This window comes from Hypomesus nipponensis, chromosome 10 (assembly GCF_054491055.1).
Source record: "Hypomesus nipponensis isolate SF chromosome 10, ASM5449105v1, whole genome shotgun sequence".
In the NCBI taxonomy this organism is placed as follows: Eukaryota; Metazoa; Chordata; class Actinopteri; order Osmeriformes; family Osmeridae; genus Hypomesus; species Hypomesus nipponensis.
In genome coordinates, this window is record NC_140370.1 from 18,083,557 (window position 1) to 18,108,080 (window position 24,524).

At 49.3% G+C, this 24,524-nt stretch overlaps 1 protein-coding gene and 1 long non-coding RNA gene across 2 annotated transcripts; both read right to left on the reverse strand.

Annotated features, from left to right (window-relative positions):
* Nucleotides 1–225: 225 nt before the first annotated feature.
* LOC146272141 (uncharacterized) lies at nucleotides 226–19,464 on the reverse strand. The gene is given in 27 exon segments (XM_084707696.1): nucleotides 226–786; nucleotides 1,369–1,430; nucleotides 1,433–1,651; nucleotides 3,880–4,071; nucleotides 4,922–5,038; nucleotides 5,176–5,316; nucleotides 6,185–6,292; nucleotides 6,389–6,544; nucleotides 6,729–6,836; nucleotides 6,949–7,077; nucleotides 9,285–9,356; nucleotides 9,621–9,728; nucleotides 11,567–11,674; nucleotides 11,831–11,839; nucleotides 11,956–12,030; nucleotides 12,102–12,165; nucleotides 12,537–12,715; nucleotides 12,880–12,990; nucleotides 13,213–13,356; nucleotides 13,475–13,636; nucleotides 14,005–14,166; nucleotides 16,064–16,282; nucleotides 17,144–17,251; nucleotides 17,351–17,419; nucleotides 17,496–17,679; nucleotides 18,007–18,113; nucleotides 19,254–19,464. Coding segments are annotated over 26 exon segments (3,369 nt in total). The 5' UTR covers nucleotides 18,112–18,113; nucleotides 19,254–19,464; the 3' UTR covers nucleotides 226–528.
* Nucleotides 19,465–21,437: 1,973 nt separating this feature from the next.
* Nucleotides 21,438–22,248, reverse strand: LOC146272142 (uncharacterized). Its single transcript, XR_014767097.1, has 5 exons — nucleotides 22,220–22,248; nucleotides 22,090–22,134; nucleotides 21,897–21,969; nucleotides 21,689–21,793; nucleotides 21,438–21,588 (listed from the first exon to the last, which is right to left on the reverse strand). It is a non-coding gene; the product is annotated as an uncharacterized LOC146272142 (long non-coding RNA).
* Nucleotides 22,249–24,524: the final 2,276 nt, after the last annotated feature.

Sequence of the window (24,524 nt, forward strand, 5' to 3'; positions counted from 1 at the left end):
GCAGGAGAGAGCACAGCACGGTCAGTCCTGTGTGTGTGTGTGTGTGCATGTGTGTGTGCATGTGTGTGTTTGTTAAAAGGCACTGTGAACAGTAGAGAGCACAGCACGGTCAGTCCTCTGTCTTTGCACTCTGTGTTTCTGATGTTTGTAAACAGATTAAAGATGTACTGTACACCGATGGTCATTTGGGGTCAGTTCGGAGAAACAAATAAAAAAAATATCAACTTAAAACTGATCAAGAAATCTTTTACTGTGTTTCTTTTTAACTTTTGACATTTTCTACAATCACAGATCATAAGATCAGGATCTGACAGCACAGATATATACCTGGGGCTGGAGGGTGTGTGTGTGTGTGGGGGGGGGGGTAGGGGATGACAGCAGACACCAGAAACAAAGACTGTTGGGACTCCTAACTAGAGATATTTACACCACAACCTCTGACCCGGTCAGCCTGACATAGCAGGACCAGATGAAGAGCAGCCCTGCTGGGTCTGGGAGGCAGGGGGGCGTCGGCTTCAGAGGGTGTGGTCACGCCCGGGTGCAGACGTGACAGCGGCTGGCTCGCTGGCGCTGCTGGGCAGCCGTCTTCAGGACGCTGGGCTGGGGGGCGTGGCCCAGGCTCTGGGCGAGGTCCACGCTGGTCAGCCAGAAGCTCAGCATGTTGGAGAAGTAGTGGCAGGAGCCCCGAGCACCCTGACACTCCACGTAGGCCTGGGAACGGAAGTCCCTCAGACAGCTTCCTGGAGATGACAGAGCCTGACCACTACCCCTGTTACCTGAGCCTGTCTGAGGAGGAGGAGGAGGAGTGAGGAGAGGGAGACAGAGAGAGAGAGAGACAGAGAGAGAGAGAGAGAGAGAGAGAGAGAGAGAGAGAGAGAGAGAGAGAGAGAGAGAGAGAGAGAGAGAGGGAGAGAGAGGGAGAGAGATGGGAGGAAGATAGAGAAGGGGAGGATGAGAAGAGGCTTCAGGTACCAAGTATAGATTGTCAGGCCACACTAAAATACACACACCCCCTCACACACACACACCCCCTCACACACACACACCCCCTCACACACACACACACCCTCACACACACACACCCCCTTTCACACACACACCCCCTCACACACACACACACCCTCACACACACACACCCCCTCACACACACACACACCCTCACACACACACACCCCCTTTCACACACACCCCCTCACACACACACACCCCCTCACACACACACACACCCTCACACACACACACCCCCTTTCACACACACCCCCTCACACACACACACCCCCTCACACACACACACCCCCTTTCACACACACACCCCCTCACACACACACACACCCTCACACACACCCCCTCACACACACACACCCTCACCATGAGGAAGGAGTATCCAGCCCAGAGACCCCTCCAGCCGAGGGGACAGGAGGGGGAGAGGGGTCCTGGCTGTGGACAGTTACCGCCGGCGCCGGCGCATCACACACCACACAGCGGCTGATGTGAGCGCGGATGTCGGGGCCAGAGAACGGCATCATGGGAACGGACGCGGTGGTGGACAGCCAATAAGATTTGTCATTGCGGCTGGCGTAGCGGCAGGAGGCGGAATTACAGTGGGAGACGGGCATGGTGGAGAAGAGCCTTAGACAGGAACCTGCCTGGCCTGGGGGAGAGAAAGGAGGGGGAGGAGGAGGGGGGAGAGGGGTGAGGAGGAGGAGGGGGGAGAGAAAGGGTGAGGAGGAGGAGGGGGAGAGGGGTGAGGAGGAGGAGGGGGGAGAGGGGTGAGGAGGAGGAGGGGGGAGAGAAAGGGTGAGAAGGAGGAGGAGGGGGAGAGAAAGGGTGAGAAGGAGGAGGGGGAGAGAAAGGGTGAGGAGGAGGAGGGGGAGAGAAAGGGTGAGGAGGAGGAGGGGGGAGAGAAAGGGTGAGGAGGAGGAGGGGGGAGGGAAAGGGTGAGGAGGAGGAGGAGGGGGGAGAGAAAGGGTGAGAAGGAGGAGGGGGAGGGAAAGGGTGAGGAGGAGGAGGGGGGAGAGAAAGGGTGAGGAGGAGGAGGGGGGAGAGAAAGGGTGAGGAGGAGGAGGGGGAGAGAAAGGGTGAGGAGGAGGAGGGGGAGAGGAAGGGTGAGGAGGAGGAGGGGGAGAGAAAGGGTGAGGAGGAGGAGGGGGAGAGAGAAAGGGTGAGGAGGAGGAGGGGGAGAGGGGTGAGGAGGAGGAGGGGGGAGAGAAAGGGTGAGGAGGAGGAGGCGGGAGAATGGGTGAGGAGGAGGAGGGGGGAGAATGGGTGAGGAGGAGGAGGGGGAGAATGGGTGAGGAGGAGGAGGGGGAGAGAAAGGGTGAGGAGGAGGAGGGGGGAGAGGGGTGAGGAGGAGGAGGGGGGAGAGGAAGGGTGAGGAGGAGGAGGGGGAGAGAAAGGGTGAGGAGGAGGAGGGGGAGAGGAAGGGTGAGGAGGAGGAGGGGGAGAGAAAGGGTGAGGAGGAGGAGGGGGGAGAGAAAGGGTGAGGAGGAGGAGGGGGAGAGGGGTGAGGAGGAGGAGGGGGAGAGAAAGGGTGAGGAGGAGGAGGCGGGAGAATGGGTGAGGAGGAGGAGGGGGAGAATGGGTGAGGAGGAGGAGGGGGAGAATGGGTGAGGAGGAGGAGGGGGAGAGAAAGGGTGAGGAGGAGGAGGGGGAGAGGGGTGAGGAGGAGGAGGGGGAGAGGAAGGGTGAGGAGGAGGAGGGGGGAGAGAAAGGGTGAGGAGGAGGAGGGGGAGAGAAAGGGTGAGGAGGAGGAGGAGGGGGAGAGGGGTGAGGAGGAGGAGGGGGAGAGAAAGGGTGAGGAGGAGGAGGCGGGAGAATGGGTGAGGAGGAGGAGGGGGAGAATGGGTGAGGAGGAGGAGGGGGAGAATGGGTGAGGAGGAGACACAGTAGGACCAACACCACCTCCAGCTGAACCTCGTCAAAACAAAACTCCTCATCATCCCAGCCAAACCTTCCATCTCCCACGATCTCTCAATCACCCTGGGATCTGCGACGGTGACCCCTTCATCCTCTGCCAGGAACCTTGGGGTTACCATGGATGACGAGCTCTCCCTCACGGCCCACATTGCTGCAGTCTCCCGGTCGTGTAGATTCACGCTCTACATCATCCGGAAGATCAGGAGATATATACCTGTCTGAGCACTCCACCCAGCTGCTAGTCCAAGCACTGGTCCTCTCCAAGTTGGATTACTGCAACTCGCTGCTCGCCGGTCTCCCAGCATGCGCAACCCGCCCTCTTCAGAGGATTCAGAACGCGGCAACCTGCCTGGTCTTCAGTCTACCCAGACGCTCCCATGTTACCCCTCTCCTCATCTCCCTCCACTGGCTACCATCACGACGCGTATCAGATTCAAGACCCTTATTCAGGGACTTTTTGCACTTGTTGGTTAGTTGTAACTGATTTAACTTCTTGTACTCGCTGAAAAATTATATTGTTTCTTGCTTTCCTACAGGTACACTCTTGCACTTTTGAGATTCATGTTGTTTTGTTGTAACTGTGTTGTTAACTACATGCGCTTCTTCCCAATGGCACTTTTTAGCTTTTTACAATGTTTGCTTCATGTTTTGGCTCCCCACATTGGCTACTGTTTTTGATCATTGACCTATGCACTTTTGTCGATTTGGTTGCTTTGGATAAAAGCTAAATGAATAAATGTAAATGTAATGTAAATGTAGGAGAAAAGCCTGACAATCAGTCCTGTATGCCCCGCCCCCCTACATACCCTGGCCCCGCCCCCTACATACCCTGGCCCGCCCCCCTACATACCCTGGCCCCGCCCCCTACATACCCTGGCCCGCCCCCCTACATACCTCGGCCCCGCCCCCCTACGTACCCTGGCCCCGCCCCCCTACATACCCTGGCCCCGCCCCCCTACATACCCAGGTCCTGGAGGTGGGGGGCCTTCTTCTTGCCCTCCAAGTACAGCAGGCTGTAACCCTCCCACATCAGAGGGCTGTCCTGGGGGCACACGGGCACCTCGGTTGCCTGGCTGTGGATCACCAGCAGGAACCCGGGCCTGGCCCTCTTATGACCCCCCGGGGGGCCAGGGTCTCCCTGGGGGCCGGTGGGACCTGGGGGGAAGATAGAGAGAGAGAGGGAGGTAGAGAGAGAGGAAGAGAGAGAGAGAGGTAGAGAGAGGGGAAGAGGGAGAGGGAGAGAGGGAGGTAGAGAGACGAGGAGAGGGTGGCAGAGAGAGGGGAAGAGAGAGAGAGAGGTAGAGAGAGGGGAAGTGAGAGAGAGAGGTAGAGAGAGGGGAAGTGAGAGAGAGAGGGAGAGAGGGAGGTAGAGAGACGAGGAGAGGGTGGTAGAGAGAGGGGAAGAGAGAGAGAGAGGTAGAGAGAGGGGAAGTGAGAGAGAGAGGTAGAGAGAGGGGAAGAGAGACGAGGAGAGGGAGGTAGAGCGAGGGGAAGAGAGAGAGAGAGGTAGAGAGAGGGGAAGAGAGAGAGAGAGGTAGAGAGAGGTTAGAAGGTTAGGATGACATTAAGGTTAGGATGACATTAAGGTTAGGATGACATTAAGGTTAGGATGACATTAAGGTTAGGACGACATTAAGGTTAGGACGACATTAAGGTTAGGACGACATTAAGGTTAGGACGACATTAAGGTTAGGACGACATTAAGGTTAGGACGACATTAAGGTTAGGACGACATTAAGGTTAGGAAGACATTAAGGTTAGGACGACATTAAGGTTAGGACGACATTAAGGTTAGGAAGACATTAAGGTTAAGACGACATTAAGGTTAGGACGACATTAAGGTTAGGATGACATTAAGGTTAGGATGACATTAAGGTTAGGATGACATTAAGGTTAGGACGACATTAAGGTTAGGATGACATTAAGGTTAGGATGACATTAAGGTTAGGATGACATTAAGGTTAGGACGACATTAAGGTTAGGGGATGTGCTTGTGTGTGTGTACCTTGCAGCCCGATGAAGCCTTGGTGACCGTCGACTCCAGGGTCCCCCTGGGGTCCTGGCAGACCAGGGGGGCCCGACTGTCCTGGGGGGCCCCTGGACCCCGCTGGACCCTTAGTGCCTGACATGCGCACGCACGCACACACACACACATATATAAACTCCCAGGTGAATTACTCTACAAACACATTCAGAATGACCCATATATCTACTTTAGTTCATGTCATTAAGTATCTTCACACTCTCCATCCATCCTACCTCTGGGTCCAGGGTTGCCAGAGGGACCAGGGTTACCACGGACACCATCAGGACCAGGGGGCCCCGGTGGGCCCCAAGAGGTGATTTCAATGGGGGGTTTATTCACCGAATCTGTCACCCGAGCTGGGGGCCCCTGGGGGCCTGGGGGGGAGACAGGCAGGAGTCAGAGAGATAGAGAGGTCAGAGGTCACAGATAGAGAGGTCAGAGAGATAGAGAGGTCAGAGAGATAGAGAGGTCAGAGGTCAGAGAGATAGAGAGATAGAGAGGTCAGAGAGATAGAGAGGTCAGAGGTCAGAGAGATAGAGAGGTCCGAGAGATAGAGAGGTCAGAGGTCAGAGATAGAGAGGTCAGAGAGATAGAGAGGTCAGAGATAGAGAGGTCAGAGAGATAGAGAGGTCAGAGAGATAGAGAGGTCAGAGAGATAGAGAGGTCAGAGAGATAGAGAGGTCAGAGATAGAGAGGTCAGAGAGATAGAGAGGCGTGAAAGGTCAGAGATAGAGAGGTCAGAGAGATCCGAGAGATAGAGAGGTCAGAGGTCAGAGAGATAGAGAGGTCAGAGGTCAGAGAGATAGAGAGGTCAGAGATAGAGAGGTCAGAGGTCAGAGAGATAGAAAGATCAGAGATAGAGGTCAGAGAGATAGAGAGGTCAGAGAGATCCGAGAGATAGAGAGGTCAGAGGTCAGAGAGATAGAGAGGTCAGAGGTCAGAGAGATAGAGAGGTCAGAGGTCAGAGAGATAGAGAGGTCAGAGAGATAGAGAGGTCAGAGGTCAGAGAGATAGAGAGGTCAGAGAGATAGAGAGGTCAGAGAGATAGAGAGGTGTGAGAGGTCAGAGAGATAGAGAGGTCAGAGTTCAGAGAGATAGAGAGGTCAGAGAGATAAAGAGGTCAGAGGTCAGACAGATAGAGAGGTCAGAGGTCAGAGAGATAGAGAGGTCAGAGAGATAGAGAGGTCAGAGGTCAGAGATAGAGAGGTCAGAGAGATAAAGAGGTCAGAGGTCATAGGTCACCTGGGTTTCCGGTCATGCCTTTGTCTCCTTTGGGCCCAGGTGGTCCAACATCTCCAAGTTCACCACATGGTCCATCAGGGCCTCTGGCACCTGGTGGTCCCCTCGCGCCTGACACACACACACACACACACACACACACCTCCCTGGTTGGCAGACAACACAGACCTGTTCTATAGAGTTTTCAAACCCAGTTAGTCCTGGTACCTGTGGGCCCAGCTGGCCCAGGCAGCTGTGCTGTGCCAGGGGGGCCACGGGACCCTCTCTGGCCCTTCAGCCCAGTCTGGCCGAGGGCACCCGGGGGCCCAGGGGATCCTGGGATGGGCTGGCCGGTTCCTGGGGGTCCGGGGGGACCTGGGGGTCCTGGATACACACACCCCATGGTGTCACACACACACATGATGCCATGACACACACAATGGATACTGTCACACACACACACATCACACTTTCCTTCAGAGCCCGATGAAGCCTTAGTAACTGTCGACTCCGTCGACACACTATCCTGTAACACAGACACACACGTGACACACACACACACAGTCACCTGAAGGTCCCTGGTCCCCAGGCGCCCCCTGGTGGCCGTCAGGTCCTCTTTCCTGACCCCCACACCCTCCTCCAGACACACCGGCAGGTCCTGGTCGCCCCGGGTCACCTGAAAGACACACAAACACTGCCTACCAGGGAAGCCAAGTGTGTGTGTGTGTGTGTGTCCAGGGGGCCTACCAGGGAAGCCAAGTGTGTGTGTGTGAGTCCAGGGGGCCTACCAGGGAAGCCAGGGGGCCCAGTAAGGCCCCGGTGTCCGGGGTACGAGGGTCCTGGGGGCCCTCGGGATCCTCTGCTTCCTTTCTCCCCGTGGAAGCCCTCTGGTCCTGGGGGCCCAGACGTCTCCTGGCCTGGGCAGGAGGACAAAATCTGGGGTTGTGTGTTTGTGTGTAGCCTAGGGTGAGGTGTGTATGTGTGTGTGTCTGTGTGTGTGTGTACGTGTGTGTGAGTGTTGTGGCACCACCAGAGGACATGTGGTGGAGGGGCATCACCAGGGAACATGTGGTGGAGGGGCCGTATGTTTCTCTCCAGAAGTGGCTCCCTTACTAACCGACTTCAAGTTTAATTTGCAAGTATACTAAAGTATACAAAGTTTACTATTATCATGGCACTTCAAGTGTCAATCAAGTATACTAGCAGTGTACTTCTTTATATACTATTTTTGTACTAAGTAAACTGAATTAGCCCTTTTTTTAGGTAATTTAGTACACTTTGAAGTACACTTATAGTGTATTTCAGGTTTACTTTTGAATACTGTAAAGTAGCCTGTGTAGTGCACTTTCAGTTCATGAAGTATACTTCCTAAAGTACCTCAAAGTATACTTTGGAATACTTTGAAGAGCACTTTCAATTAATGTAAGTACTTCAAGAACTAAACTTAATTAATGCCCGTTTAATATGATTTAGTAATATATTTAAATGTTTAAGGGCCCATCAAACGCAGCAGATCTTATGTTACTTGACAAGAACGAGGCGCTCACCAAGTGACACTGCAGATTATTAGCTGAAAGAAGCTAATTACTGTGTTTGCACTTTGATGGCGTGAAAATCCAGCTCTTGTGATGAAACGTAACAGTCATTTAACTCATGGTTACAGTGGTAAACCAGCACAACAATGACAATCACCATGCAGCAAAACACTACATTCTAAGCAGACACATTTAAAAAAGAAAATTCATGAAGTTACAATTGTATTTCGAACAAACTATCAGCAAATTTTAACCCTATTTACCGCCTTGCCTCATGGGAATTGAACAGTCAATGAGCCACGCTATCTTCATTTTTTCACGTTGTTATTTCGTTCTTCAGTCAGTTTGACAGTAATGGGGGGCCTTCAATAATGGGCATAATGAAACACTTCTGTCTGCTTCTTTCTCAAGTAGCTTTTTCGTTTTTTCCATTAATACTCCAATTAATAATTATTAGTATAATGGGGCGGTGGTGGGTCAGGAGGTAGACAGGGTCGTCTGTTAATCGCAAGGTTGGCAGTTCGATCTCCGACTCCTCCCAGGCCATGTGCCAAAGTATCCTTGAGTAAGACTGAACCCCAAGTTGCTCCCGATGGGCAGGCCGGCACCTTGCATGGCAGCTAACTGCAGTTGGTATGTGTGAGTGTGAGTATGAATGGATGAATGAGAGGCAAAACTGCAGAAAACGTGCTATATAAATGCAGAGTATAGGGCTTCAAAATGTTTTGGCAATAATTAAGGTTACAGCTACAGTACAAAAAAATATTCAATGTGCATAAAACATTTTCCAAGACATGAATAATTAGAACATACTAGATGGATCTAAACCATTTTGTACTTTTAGTATTTAGACTTTGCTGTATAATAATAGAAAACATACATCCTACTCCAGAAGAAATGCATACCATTTTCTGTTTCTAAGCATACTTCTTAAAAGTGAATTATTTTTAAAGCATACTTAAAAGTATATCAAAAGTGAACTATTTTCTAAGTATACTTCTTAAAAGTATATCAAAAGTGAACTATTTTCTAAGTATACTTCTTAAAAGTATATCAAAAGTGAACTAAAAGTATACTATCCATATTTTAGTATACTTATAGTATGCTTTACGTAACATACTTCTCTTTTGTAAGGGCTACCATGCGACAAGATGGCTGACGGGACAACTACGTCTCCCAGCATGCACCACCCAGACAGGTGCAAATGCCTCAGCCCTCTGAATGAAGCAGGACCTCAGGTGTGGGAGAGAGAGAGGACAAAGGAGTGGAGCCACACACCCAGCAGAGGAGAGCGTACCTGGCACAAACAGAGTTCTATGCCAGAGGAACTTTGATCTGGCGTATACCGTTGGTAGGATCCAATTGAGGAGCAACTTTGTGAAGCCTTTTTTGATTTAAAATAATTGATGTTTACTTCCTGAAATATGTGTTTTTGTTGGTGAATAAACCAGTTTCTTTGTTAGAAGGCACTTTATCCTGCTCTGTGTGGTTGTGACGCACTGCTATACACCCTGCTTAGTGGGCCAGCCCCATGATACCCGTGTGTAGCTGTAGTAGTGTGTGAGGTGTGTATGTGTGTGTTGTCTCACCTTGCGCCCCCTTCGAACCCTTGGGTCCCTGCAGTCCATCCAGCCCGTCCAGGCCTGGAGGCCCTGGGGGCCCTGAGAAGCAACACACACATGGGACAAACACAGACAGGGGGAGGAGGAGAGAAGCCAAAATATCTTTTCAACCTTTCAAAGCTTTTTTTTTTAAACCTTTTTCATTACATTGTTTTACCTTTCACCCACATCACAACACAAAAAAGTTTCTATACCGATGCAAGAAAAATCTACTTAAGTACAGTAAGGAAGTATTTTTCCTTGGTTACTTCCCATCTCTGGAGAGAGGAGAGTGTGTGTGTGTGTGAGTGAAGGAGTGTGTACCTGAGGCTCCTGGGGGACCGAGGGCCCCCCGGAGCCCCTCTCCTCCCTGGGATCCAGGAGAGCCTGGAGACCCTGAACGTCCTGGGGGACCTCTGGGACCCTGAAGACCTGCCACACACACACACAGCATCAGATACACACACACACACACACACACACACACACAGCATCAGATACACACACACACACACACACACACACACAGCATCAGATACACACACACACACACACACACAGCATCAGATACACACACACAGCATCAGATACACACACACAGCATCAGATACACACACACAGCATCAGATACACACACACAGCATCAGATACACACACACAGCATCAGATACACACACACAGCATCAGATACACACACACAGCATCAGATACACACACACAGCATCAGATACACACACACAGCATCAGATACACACACACAGCATCAGATACACACACACAGCATCAGATACACACACACAGCATCAGATACACACACACACACACACAGCATCAGATACACACACACAGCATCAGATACACACACACAGCATCAGATACACACACACAGCATCAGATACACACACACACACACACAGCAGAATCAGAATTATTAAGTAAACAATTGACAGTTGTTCACAATTGCTAAAACACTAAACCCCATTCTCTGAATCAAATGTTCAGTGAACTAAACCAATTTGTCAAATCAGACACTCTTTTGGCAAAAGTCTAAACACATTCTCATTCACTAAACACATTTTGCACTGTGATGCACTTGGTGATACGAGGCACTTGGCACTGTGCTGCAAAATGGTAAACACAGGCGGCAAACAGTAAACACAACTACAACACAGTCGTCATCTGTAAAACACAATGACTCAATTGTTCACACTTGTTTATAATGGTGGTTTGGGACAATGTCAGCTTTCACCGTGGTGACTTTATACAAGAATAGCTCAACATCAACCAGCATTTTATGTAATGTTTTATGTTTTATGTAAACGTTTACCTTCCACCATACAGCCCTTTTCTCAACCCAATTGAAGAGTTTTTCTCTGTGTGGCGGTGAAAGATCTATGACCGAAACCCATATACCAGGGTAAATCTCATACAGGCAATGGAATTAGCCTGTGGTGACATAGGTGTGGAGTGTTTACAAGGCTGGATCCAGCACACCAGAGGGCTTTTCTTAGTTCTTTGTTGACAGTACTAAGTTGTGATGGTTACTGTCATATTTTCAAACCAAATCAAATGCACAGTATTTGTAAATCTCTTTTTACAAGCAATGTCACAGAGGGCTTCACATACGCTGATTGAACTGCCACCCAGCCAACCTCAACCCTCAAGGAAGACAGGGATGAACTCCCAGAAAAACTAACTAGAGGAGAAAAAATTGAAGAAACCTTGGGAGGAACAATTCAGTGAAGGATCCCCTCCTCCAGAGACAGTTGGTGAAGGAGAGGTGCAGAACACAGGCTAAAAATACTCATACATCAGGAAAGTGAAATTCCAGTGTTTCAAAATCCAAAATATATTTTCTTTATTGCTACGTAAATGCATTTACTGTGTATACATAAATAACTTTGTCTTTACATGGAACTTCATGGCCTGGATGTTGTGTTCTCCATTTTTATGTGTTGTGTCTGATGATTGCTCCATGGTGTTTATATATTGATTGGTTGTGTTTATGATCTGACAGCATAGTTTGATTTTGAACACCGGTTACATGGTTCAGGGGCTAGTGTTTGATTTTGCCAGAAGAGTCAGAGGTTTTGAAAATTGAGTTTAAATATTTGGTTTTGTGTTTACAGTTTTGAGAAAATGGTTGACTGTTTCAAGAAATGTGTTTTAGCAATCGTGAAAAACAGTATTATGGCAGGAAGGTGCATACGGTAAACATGTAGTTTGAAATATAAAATGTAGAAAATATAAAAAGTTGTAAATGTGTGTACCTGCTCTCCCAGACCAGCCTGCTGCTCCTGTGCCTCCTCTGGGACCAGGCTGGCCTGGAGGTCCTGGGTCCCCAGGAAGTCCTGGGTCTCCTGGAGAACCCTGAGCAGCTAGGGAGAGGAGAAGGGAGAGGAGAAGAGAGAGGAGAAGAGAGAGGAGAAGAGAGAGGAGAAAGGAGAGAGGGTGTGGGAGGACTGGTGACTCTCTCTTCAAGACTGAATGGGTTCGTTTTTTATACTTGAAGTAGTTCTGTGGGCTGGACTCACCCTCGCACTCTGGGGAGGAGAGTCAGGGATCCAGAAGAGGATATAAAAAACAACAGAAAAATGAATGTGTGTGTGTGTGAGAGTGTGTGTGTGTGTGTGAGAGTGTGTGTGTGTGTGTGTGTCACCTCTGGGTCCTGAGTCTCCAGCAGGTCCTCTGGGTCCCGGGGGGCCAGGCTGGCCCAGAGAGTCCCCTGGATCACCTGTATAGAGGGGAGGTTAGACTAAAACTCCAACTCTCTCCCTCCCTCCCCTTCCCTCCATCTCTACTCACCCATCAGTCCGGGGTAGCCCGGTAGCCCAGGGTCACCAGGAGGACCAATGAAACCAGGGTCGCCCTGCAGGGTTCAAAACACACGTTGTCATGGTTACATTTGGTCATGCATGTGTCAATATATGAGGAGAGGAAGGAGAGAAGGAGAGGAGGGGAGGAGGGAGAGAAGGGAGAGAAGGAGAGGAGGGAAGAGGAGGAGAGGAGGAGAGGAGGGAAAAGGAGGAGAGGAGGGAAGAGGAGGAGAGGAGGGAAGAGGAGGAGAGGAGGGAAGAGGAGCAGAGGAGAGGAGGGAGAGAAGGAGAGGAAGGGAGGAGGGAGAGAAGGAGAGGAGGGAAGAGGAGCAGAGGAGGGAAGAGAAGCAGAGGAGGGAAGAGGAGGAGAGGGAAGAGGAGGAGAGGAGGTTCTGCCAGAGAGATACATAAGAGAGAGGCGTACCAGGTCTCCTACAGGCCCTGGAAACCCCCCCACCCCCTGGAGGCCCAGAGGTCCGGGGGACCCAGGGGGGCCCTGGCTCCCTGATCTACCTGGGGGGCCCGAGGACCCTTTCTCCCCTATCGGCCCCTCGACATGATCCCTCCCCTTCAGTCCTGGGGGCCCCTGGACACCCTTGGGCCCTGTGGAGATGTAAACAACAACAACAATGGACATATATTGATTCCAACTGTCCTGTGTGGAGGAGCTCAATGTTCAGTATGGAAGATTGTTTTCCTGTGTGTGTAAGTGGGTCTGTGTGTGTGCGTACATGTTTATAGTGTAGGAGTGTGTGTCCCTACTTCACCTTGGGGTCCAGGGAACCCATTGAGCCCTGGGGGGCCGGGGGCCCCCATGCCTCCCTTGATGTAGTCCATGCTGGGACCCCAACCAGGTGGCCCCGGGAGCCCCGTATGACCTGGGGGGAAGGGGGGGGGACAAGACAGAGGAGCGAGCGAGAGGGGGAATTAACATAAAACAAATATAATCATAAACAAAACATTTTTTTTTAAGTGCTGTGATTGGCAGGTGTAGTGTGAACTCTAGGAGGAAGAGGAGGGAGGAGGAAGAGGAGGGAGGAGGAGGAAGAGGAGGGAGGAAGAAGGAGAGGAGGGAGGAGGACAGGTAGAACATTACCTACCTTTGGAGCCCTGGGGGCCTGGACCTCCAGGGATCCCTGGGACACCATCAGGGCCCCTTTGGCCCTTCCTCCCTGGGGGGCCGGGGGGCCCTGGTAGGGCAGAGGCCCCCCAAAACCCAGGCCTACCCGGGGTCCCTCTCTCTCCTGGGGAGGGGGGCCACACAGGGGAAGATGGGAAATAAGAAACACACATGTCCTTGTTTTCCATTGTTAGGGGCCTTCCAGTCCCCACCAGAATAAACATGATGCCTGTCCGGTTAACCTTTGAGTCCTGGAGAGCCAGGCAGGCCGTGGTTTCCTAGTGGCCCAGGAAGGCCTGTGGCTCCTGGGGAGGAAAAGCCTGGGGCACCCCGGGCCCCTGGAGGTCCTCTAACAGCTCCAGAAACACCTGGGTCTCCCCTGATTCCTTTAGCTCCACTGGCACCTGACACACACACACACGTAGACACACACAGACACACACACACATGCGCATTAACCCACAGACACACACACACATGCGCATTAACCCACAGACACACACACACATGCGCATTAACCCACAGACACACATGCGCATTATCCCACAGACACACACACACATGCGCATTAACCCACAGACACACACACACATGCGCATTAACCCACAGACACACACACACACATGCGCATTAACCCACAGACACACACACACATGCGCATTAACCCACAGACACACACACACATGCCCCCCCCCCCCCCCCCGCCCCCCTATAAAACATTCCGTTCCTGCCAGAACCCTCTGGAACCCTGTGTGGTTCTGCTGGTTCTCACCTGCTGGTCCTGTAAAACCAGGTGGTCCCGGGGGGCCCGGCTCCCCCCGTGTCCCTCCAAGGCAGCCTAAGAGGGCCTGGCCAGGGGGGCCGGGGGGCCCAGGGGAACCTGGATCTCCAGGGTGTCCTTTGTACCCCAGCCCTCCAGGCAGCCCGGGGCCACCTGGAGGGACATACATCAACAATAAATCAACATACAATCATCAATACACAAGACTAGACATAACATGTTTAAGTTAAGTTTTGAATGTCTATCCGTCATGGAATATTTCTGGGATGTGTCCAGTTGTGGTGTTGTATCTGAGGAGTGTGAAGTGAAGACCTGTGACAGACAGCAAGCTAGAGCAGACCTGTTACTGACCACATCAGCAAGCTAGAGCAGACCTGTTACTGACCACATCAGCAAGCTAGAGCAGAGCTGTTACTGACCACATCAGCAAGCTAGAGCAGAGCTGTTACTGACCACATCAGCAAGCTAGAGCAGACCTGTTACTGACCACATCATCAAGCTAGAGCAGATCTGTTACTGACCACATCAGCAAGCTAGAGCAGACCTGTTACTGACCACATCAGCAAGCTAGAGCAGACCTGTTACTGACCACATCAGCAAGCTAGAGCAGACCTGTTACTGACCACATCAGCAAGCTAGAGCAGTCTGAGCCTAACCCTGAACTCGGAGTTGAATTACTATACGTTTAATATACGTTTTTTTTCGAGTTTATGGTCAATCTGAGCACATATTCCAGAAAAAAGCTACACGGTTGTAGCATCGTATACAATTAGCGTGGGAAACAAACTGCCGAGTCAATGCATACATTTGAATGCAATAGCCAGTCCATACATTGAACATTTAAACCCACTGTCTGTTAGTATTACAGGAGAAAAAATGGTGGACTCAATAAAATAGCATGTTCAATGTTATATTACTTATAAAAACATACAACGAACAGGCAATGCATATTTTGCTTAGGCTATACGCTTGTGATTGTAGCCTCGACATCACCATGGTTTTAATCATAATTGACATGATACCAAGTCTAAATATCAATTGGTAGCTATTTCAACTTGTAGTAGCAGTTTCCCCCAACAGAATGCTTTTCATCAAAGGATGATGATGATGATTAAGATGACGAAGATACATTAATGACTGCTGCCGCAGAAATGGATGCAGAGAATGATGTATGGTAGCTACTGGTAGTTCTCTCTCCATGTACTTTTATTTACAGGCTTGTGTGGAATTGTCAGTTACACTGACATTATGAGAATAATGAATATAAAAACTATTTGCACATTCTGACAACAGGGCATGGATGCTGTTGTAATGCCAGAGCCTTCTGCAGCTAATTGCTGCCACGCTCGGCATCCCCGGAGTATTAGGACAATCGGCTACACCTGTGTCTTATTTAGTTTTAGTATTTAAGTGTCTGTTTGTGGATTGTCCGGTGCGAAGTCTTGCTCTTGTTTTGCAGTTCAGTCCGAGCCTTGTTGAGTATACTTCTACTGTCGCTGACCTTAGTTTTCTACCCCCGTTTTTGGATCTCCTGTATTGCCCTGTTTGCCGTGTACCGAACCTTGCATGTCCGATCCTTCTTATAAATCTGCGCTTGGATCCAACCCCGTCTGGTAGATCATTACAGCTGTATACAGTGAGATGTTCATTTAATGGCAGGTGAATTCTACATGTGGAACTGTGAAATTTAATGTAATCTCATGTATTCCCACTTACAAGTAAATGAGTTGTACAAACTGCATCTCATGAAAAAAGTGTCAAAAATTCACCAAGAGATGGTGTAAGCCTATTTAAGGTAGAAGAATAAAGGCTAATCTTGAAAAAGATTTACTGGAACACCAGTTACATGAGGATGCATGGTCACAGGTAATAGTAGGAACAATAATCTATATGAATATCAATGGTTGAATTTTCAGAATTTCTATTTTGACCAAGAGCACTTCTGATCCTTGATCTTTTGCTGTAGTTTTGATATGCTCCATTTGCATCATTTTGGGTAAAATAATTCTGCTGAATGAATAGAAACGTAACTGTAGTGATGTGATTGTACCTGGAGCTCCAGGGAGGCCGGAGGGACCAGGGACTCCCTTCCTCCCCGGCGACCCACGAGGGCCCCCTGGTCCTGGGCGTCCCGGACTGGCGTTGAGGGCGTCTCCTGGATCTCCTTGGAGGCCGGGGGCACCCGGGGGGCTGGGGAGGCCAGGGGGCCCGTCTAGAGAGATGCCCTTGGGGCCTGGTTCCCCTGGGGCCCCTTGATCCCCAGACTGTCCTGAGAGGACACACACAGACACCTGTGTGAGTGGATGTGCCTGTGCCTGTGTGTATGTTACTTGTGTCTTTGTGTGTTACTTGAATGTGTGTGTGTGCTACCTGGATGTGTGCGTGTTACCTGTGTGTGTGTGTTACCTGTGTGTGTGTGTGTGTTACCTGTGTGTGTGTGTGTGTTACCTGTGTGTGTGTGTGTGTTACCTGTGTGTGTGTGTGTTACCTGGGTGTGTGTGTGTGTGCTACCTGGATGTGTGCGTGTTAACTGTGTGTGTGTGTTACCTGGGTGTGTGTGTGTGTTACCTGGGTGTGTGTGTGTGTTACCTGGGTGTGTGTGTGTGCTACCTGGATGTGTGTGTTACCTGTGTGTGTGTGTGTGTGTTACCTGGGTGTGTGTGTGTGTGTGTTACCTGGGTGTGTGTGTGTGTGTTACCTGTGTGTGTGTGTGTTACCTGGGTGTGTGTGTGTTACCTGGGTGTGTGTGTGTGTTACCTGGGTGTGTGTGTGTGTGTGTTACCTGGGTGTGTGTGTGTGTTACCTGGGTGTGTGTGTGTGTGTGTGTTACCTGGGTGTGTGTGTGTTACCTGGGTGTGTGTGTGTGTGTTACCTGGGTGTGTGTGTGTTACCTGTGTGTGTGTGTGTGTGTTACCTGGGTGTGTGTTTGTGTTACCTGGGTGTGTGTGTTACCTGTGTGTGTGTGTGTGTGTGTTACCTGTGTGTGTGTGTGTGTGTGTTACCTGTGTGTGTGTGTGTTACCTGTGTGTGTGTGTGTGTGTGTGTTACCTGGGTGTGTGTGTGTGTTACCTGTGTGTGTGTGTGTTACCTGGGTGTGTGTGTGTGTGTTACCTGGGTGTGTGTGTGTTACCTGGGGGTCCGGTCTCCCAGCTTCCAGCATCATCTCCTTTGTTTCCTTTGATCCCAATCAACCCTCCGTCACCAGGGAAACCAGGAATTCCTGGAGGGCCGGGACTACCTGAGCACAGCCAATCACAGTGGGGGCTAATTAGACTAGGCTTCCACTAACTTGAACTCTTAAAGACCCACACTGAGCGTGGTGGAGGGAGATGTTCACCTGGGGATCCAGGCGGTCCTTTCCGGCCTGGGGTGGCAGGGTCTGAGGGGTGGCAGGGCAACACGTCCCCTAGAGGGACACCCACAGCGTTAGACCAAGAGGACGAGCCATCAGACCACACACACACACACACACACACACTAACCTGGGAGTCCGGAGGGGCCAGGGGGGCCGGGGGGCCCCTGCCAGCCGCTGTCTCCAGGGGGGCCAGGGTACCCTTGGCCGCCTGGGGCCCCCCTCCCTGAGGGGCCTGCCCTGCCTGGGGGCCCCCGGGGACCTGGGGAGCCTGGGACGCCTTTATCACCACCAGTACCTGCCACGCCTTCCCCCTGAAGGAGGGAGGGGGGGTTAGAGTCAATACTCACATCACACTTTTATGATTCTATGTCTGAATCAGTTATGTGCTACTTAAACTGTATGTCTATATATTTATACATCCAGTGTGCTGTATTTCTCTGTTAACTGTTGCAGGTATATGTATGTCTCCCCCCTCCTTCCTCTCCTCTCTCTCTTTCCCTCTTGCTCTCTCCCTCTTTCTCTTGAGTATAAATACACTGTAGATATCAGTTATGTCATTCATGACTATGACTGTGTGCAATATCGCCTACAGTCCCATCAGACTGAACCCCAGTTAGGAGTCCTGGTGCTCCACTCACAGGGGGCCCTGGGTCTCCCTGCGGCCCAGGGGAGCCGTCCAGTCCTGGGCTCCCAGGTGAGCCTCTGGATCCCCTGAAGCCTGCAGCCCCTGGATCTCCCTTCATTCCTGCACGGACAGAGAGGAACACTAACAAAACTACACACAACATGCCGACCAACACTGACAACATGTTATATTAGTGTGGGCTTAGCTACATCAATCCATTACAGCTTTTCTCAATTGTTTAAACACAAATACTGGTACTTGAGACACAATGACCACAACATGTAACTCATGCACCAACCCCCTGAACCAATTCTGCTAAACTACAAGCACAATTCCTGCTTTACATTCAAATTGCAGTTCTAAAACACTACACACAACTCTCTGCATTTGGCACAATTTTCATGAAGAAAATCTCTTGTTTTCACAAGGAACACACGGCCGTTCAAATATGCACCCTAACTCATCATATGGGCAAACACCTGTCACAGTTTTACAATTAGCAATCAGAGCTTTAGCATAATAGGGAAACAGGTAGGGCTGTTGTTATCGAATATTATAGTAATCGAATATTCTACCGAGAAATTCCATCGATTAATCAGATCAAATGTAATTTTGCTTAATAGGGTATATGTCAAACGTCACATGACTAAACCGGAAAACAGGTCTCACTTCCACTGCTGTGCTAACCCAACGCAAATAACTCATGTTCTTCTATTAGCCCAACTGCAAACACTACTAGTTCACACAATCAACAGTAACATATAATTCTCAGCATTTTAAATGATTTAACTGTGAATACCATGTATTTATCCATACTGGTTATGGATAACAGTGATTTTTACTGCGTATACCTCGTCAGTGTGAAATCACTCAAAACACTGGTTCGATTCCAGGCTCTGGCAAGAGTATTTAGCTTTAAATGGGTCAATATACACATTTGGCCAAGGACCACCGCGACATTTGCCTGTAAACAGTGATTCTGACTGTCAGAAACATTAAAATATCCTGAAACGGGCAAAACTAGCCTAACGGAGGTCGCTTTCTCAGCAAGGCATATGACGAATGAACCAGGCTCGCTTTCAGAAACCAGACTATCTATCTTTAGATCAGACTGGCTATCTTTAGCAGGCTCGAATCTACAATAAGCAGTCCTCCCTGACATTTTAGTGTAGAATGGAGTGAAATACAACATTGTGAACACACTGCCAGTGAGCAACCCGAATCTGACTGAGGCTAAATTCAAACAATTTTGTCTAGTACCAGGGGACGGAGTCTCACTCAGATTCAAGTTTTACTAGCCTGGCTGCCAGCCCAACTTCTCCCCGCAAAAAAATAAAAAATAATTTCGAAAGAACGTGACGTGATCTTTAAAAATAATTGAAAGAAGCTTCGAGGCAGAGGAATTTGCCTCTATCATTTTTTGTAATCGAGTTACTCGAGGAATCGATGTAGCCCTAGCCTAGAAACAGGTGACTTCTTCTGTTTTGGAGCAATGGATGCCAACATTGGAAATAGAGGCAGAGCCTAGAGGAGTGACGGAGAGGACGAGGATGAGGAATGCCAAGGACCGTAATCTCTGATGAGATCCGAGCCACCATGGTCTAATAATGAGGGAGACGGGGCAAAGAGTACAGCCAAATTTGAGCAGGTACACTATAGCATCCATCATCCGGACTTAAGAATAGGTAAGAAATGTACTCTCACTAGAAAATTGCAGTAGGCCTATAGTATACTGCATATCAATACTGTACTCAATGAGTACAGTAGCACAGTATTGCGTGTGGACTGTTCTGTAGGACTGTAAAATCATGTTTCAAGTATTTGGGAAATGTATCCCTACTCTGTATACCTACACAGTATTTACAGTATTTTACTATTTGTTTGGCAGAACTGAAAGATGACCAACACAAGGCGGTCGGGAACGTCTTCTGTCTCCAACAGGAAACTGAAATAATGAACATGGTCCTAGAAAATAACACCATAACATTATGGCAAATACAAAAAATAATAATAATAATGTAACTGTATACAGTAAATTCTATATCTATTCATATTATGGTTTGTGTTTGTCATTTGAAAACAAAATACAATTTTGAGAAGAAATAACATTGTTTTGAATGTAAAGTTTCATTTTGCAGGAGAATTGAGGGGTTTTGCCCATTGTGTGTGTGTTTTTTGATTTGTGTGTAGAGTTCTGAGAGTATGAGGTATGCTTTCAGAAAATGTGTGTACCCAATCGAGAAAAACTGTAATTAACCAATCATTTAATCAATCAATCAGTAATCAAGCAATCAGTCCTAGGATCTCCACGGGTCCTGCCCACCTCTAATGTTGGTCCCGAAGGCCGTGCCCTTTTGACCTTTCACCCCCCTCAGACCAGGAAGTCCTCGGTTACCCTGGAGACCAGAGAGGTGCATGGGATTTTTATATTGTATTGTATGACTTTATTTAGCCCACACTGGGGAAATTCACTATTACAGCATATACAGATAATTCACAAGTAGAAATATAAAATGTAAAAATAAAGGAATAAAAAAGTCAGAAAGTCAGAAAACTATGCAAAGAATATGTACATAAAATACACAGCTACAAGTATGATAGAACATGAAGTAAACATAGTACACTATGTATGGGATGTCAATCACCTGACTTCCAGGTACTGTCAAGGTGTTCAGGTAGAGTTAAGGTGTTCAGGTAGAGTTAAGGTGTTCAGGTAAAGTTAAGGTGTTCAGGTAGAGTTAAGGTGTTCAGGTAGAGTTAAGGTGTTCAGGTAAAGTTAAGGTGTTCACGTCGAGTTACGGTGAGTGCTCACCTGACCTCCAGGTAGGCCGGGGTCTCCGTTGGGGCCCAGCTCCCCTCTCAGACCGCTGGTCCCCGGGAGCCCATCGTACCCTCTGGGGCCCCGGACACCCGCTGGGCCAGGTGCCCCTTTCTGGCCCCCAACCAGGACACACTCACAGTCTCCTGCTGGGCCTGCAGGACACACACAGACAAACAATAGCAAACAATATACTCAAGCAAATAAAACCCCGGCCACACACACATACACATCACAAACACACACCTCTGACTCCCTTCATGCCGGCCTGGCCCGGAGGCCCAGGGGCTCCAGGTACCCCCGGGGCTCCAGGATGTCCAGGAGCACAGATGGCAGCTGCAGGAGAAACAGACACAAATCACTAACCAGGACCAGACCAGGACCAGGACCGGGACCAGACCAGAACCAAGAACAGGATCAGAAACAGGACCAGTCTCACCTCCACATCCTGAAGGCATGTCCATTCAGCATCCAGACAGGCGCACAGAGATGATGCCACAGCGTTGATGTACCAGGGAGGAGCATCCAGAAAGGCACACAGAGATGATGTCACAAGTCACAAGTAAAAATGGAGAACCTTTAGAGCCAGTGGTGTGTGTGCATGGTGTGTGAGTGCTCTACCTGGGATGCCAGGGGGGCCTCGGAAGCCCTTGGCCCCAGGGGCCCCAGTGGATCCTGGGGGCCCCTCGCTGGGTGTGGGGTCATAGTACCTGCCAGGGTCCCCCTTGTAGCCCTTAGAGCCGGGGGTCCCAGCTCTGCCTGGCAGTCCTGGAGGACCTGGGGTCAGATGTCAGAGGTCAGCCAGCAGGGAGCTGAGAGGGTCCAGGGGTCGGGGTGAGAGTAAGGTGTAATTGGGAGGGTCCAGGAACAGGTGTACCTAGCTGGGTGCCCCCTGGTGGTCCTGGAGGTCCGTGGCGGCCAGCGTCCCCAGGCTCTCCTCTCTGTCCTGGAGGGCCCAGCTCCCCTGGCTCCCCTTTCAAACCTGGAACACACACCACAGACACACACCATGAGGACACACACCTGGGACACACACCAGACACACTCCCCAATACTTTCCCAAGAGCTACCCTCCAGCACCTCACCTCCATCTCCTGTTGTCTGGTTTTGGTTGACGTATAATGTTGGCCCCTGGGGGCCAGGGTCTCCTAGGTAACCCTGAGAGGGACAAGAAAGCTTGGTGACTCCTCCTACAGAAGCCCATGGTGTGTATGTGTGCATGTTTCATGTTTGTGTGTGTGGGTTTGTGTGTGTGTACGTGTTAGTGTGTGTTGACACCTTTGGTCCTATGAGTCCAGGAAGTCCTTGGTGTCCAGGGTGACCCTTAGTGACAGGAGATCATTATTTCAGGGTTCCCAGGAACATGAATAACCAGGAAGTAAGAGTTATGTGGGATATGCTGTGGTACCTGAGGTCCTGATGGACCTTGTTGTCCTGGAAACCCCAGAACACCCTGGAAAGAACCAGAACCAGTCAAGGACTGTAGAACACAGTACATCACAGTAGATCACAGTAGGAACAAGGACAACACAGTAGAAACCAGGAGAACACAGAAGACTGCAGTAGAAAACAGTAGAACACAGTCATTAGAACACAGTACCCTCAGGCCAGGGAAACCAGGAATCCCCTTTTCTCCCTTCATGCCTTCATAGGAGCCTCCGGTACCCTGTACACACACGCACACACACACACAGAGGTCAACAGAAGATTAAACACACAAATGGTCAACAGACGAATAAATCCACACACACACACAGTGTACTGTGCAACAACTCACATCTGGGCCTCTGGGTCCACACAGTCCAGGGATCCCTCTGTCTCCCTGGAGAGACAGACAGGTCAGATAGACAGACAGGTCACCCAGACAGACAGACAGATAGACAGGTCACACAGACAGACAGGTCACACAGACAGACAGACAGACAGGTCACACAGACAGACAGACAGGTCACACAGACAGACAGACAGACAGACAGACAGACAGGTCACACAGACAGACAATTTTGAAAAAGTTATTAAAATAAGTGTGGATTTAATGCTATTTTCAGAGATTAGTGATTTATTTGAATTTTGTTAAAACGTTATTGAAAAGATAAGTGTGGAAGTAGGCCAGCCTTTATTAGAATAATCTGGTGTATATTTGAGATTTCTTGACATAATTTTGACAAAGTTATAAAAATTAGCATGGATTTCATGCTATTTTCAGAGACTAGCGATTGATTTGAATTTTTATTTTATTTTTTACTTTATTGAAAATGTAAAGGGTGTGGAAGTAGGCCAGACTATTAGAATAATCTGGTGATGTTTATTTGAGATTTTGACAACATTTTGAAAAAGACAGACAGGTCTACTGTGAGGGTCTACAGGAGCAGTTAGGTCTATAGTATGGGCAGCTTCGTACCTTAAAGCCCTTCAGGTAGAAGATGTCTGGAGACTGAACTAACTCATCTGGACCAGGTGGCCCTGGAGAGCCAGGGTCACCCTGGAGAAGGAGGAGGAGAGAGGAGAGGAGAGATTATAACTCCACATCATGCATGGCAAAGTGTACAGTCCTGAGAACACAATAATACTGTAACTGAACTGGATGAACCCCATGATTCAGACTGAGGACATGATGATTCAGACTGAGGACATGATGATTCAGACTGAGGACATGATGATTCAGACTGAGGACATGATGATTCAGACTGAGGACATGATGATTCAGACTGAGGACATGATGATTCAGACTGAGGACATGATGATTCAGACTGAGGACATGATGATTCAGACTGAGGACATGATGATTCAGACTGAGGACATGATGATTCAGACTGAGGACATGATGATTCAGACTGAGGACATGATGATTCAGACTGAGGACATGGATGATTCAGACTGAGGACATCAGAACACACTCACCTCGTCACCTTTCAGACCAGCCAGTGACCTGCCCCGGTCTCCCTGCAACAACAGTGTGTGTGAGAGTGTGTGTGTGTTTGTGACTGTGTGTGTCTGTTTGTGACTGTGTGTGTGTGTGTGTGTGTGCTTATAGACTCACAGATGGGCCTCTGTACCCTGTGGGACCGTCATCACCCTGATGAAGAAAAAGGTTGGTTATTTATCAATGTAAGTATTATCTCTATCTGTAGTTCCCTCTCTCTTTGTGTCTCTACCTCGATCCACCTTCAGGTGAATAATCCACGTTACGCTGAAACAACGCAGGCTCTACTGCGCATGTGGGCTGACATCGTAGGTAACAAATCGTAGCATTGTCGGATCGACAGAATTAACTTTATTTTGACAGGAAAGGTATCAATGGACTAAAATAGGGAAATTGGTTATGTGTTATGTCTGAAACATTTCATCAACTGGCCAAGCAAGTATAAAATAATATGCCAAAATGTTTAATCGCATTATTAACTGCACTGACATGGAGGACAGTGAAGGGCTGACATCACGCCAACGTTACCTGTTATAATATGAAAGTGCTGTTACTCGCTTGTCATCTAACATTAGCTAGCTAGCATACACCTACTTGTTGTTCCAAATTCCACTTGTATTGTTGCATTAGGGCTCTTGGAAAACAGTTTAACAGAAGTAGTAGTAGTTAAATTGCCAAATTATCGTGCGCATTATGTAGTTTAAAACTAAACTCTAACTAAAAAGAGTAACATTGGTTGCATCGGATGAGTTCACAAGCAGTCCTATAAGGCACCCCCCCCTCCTCACAT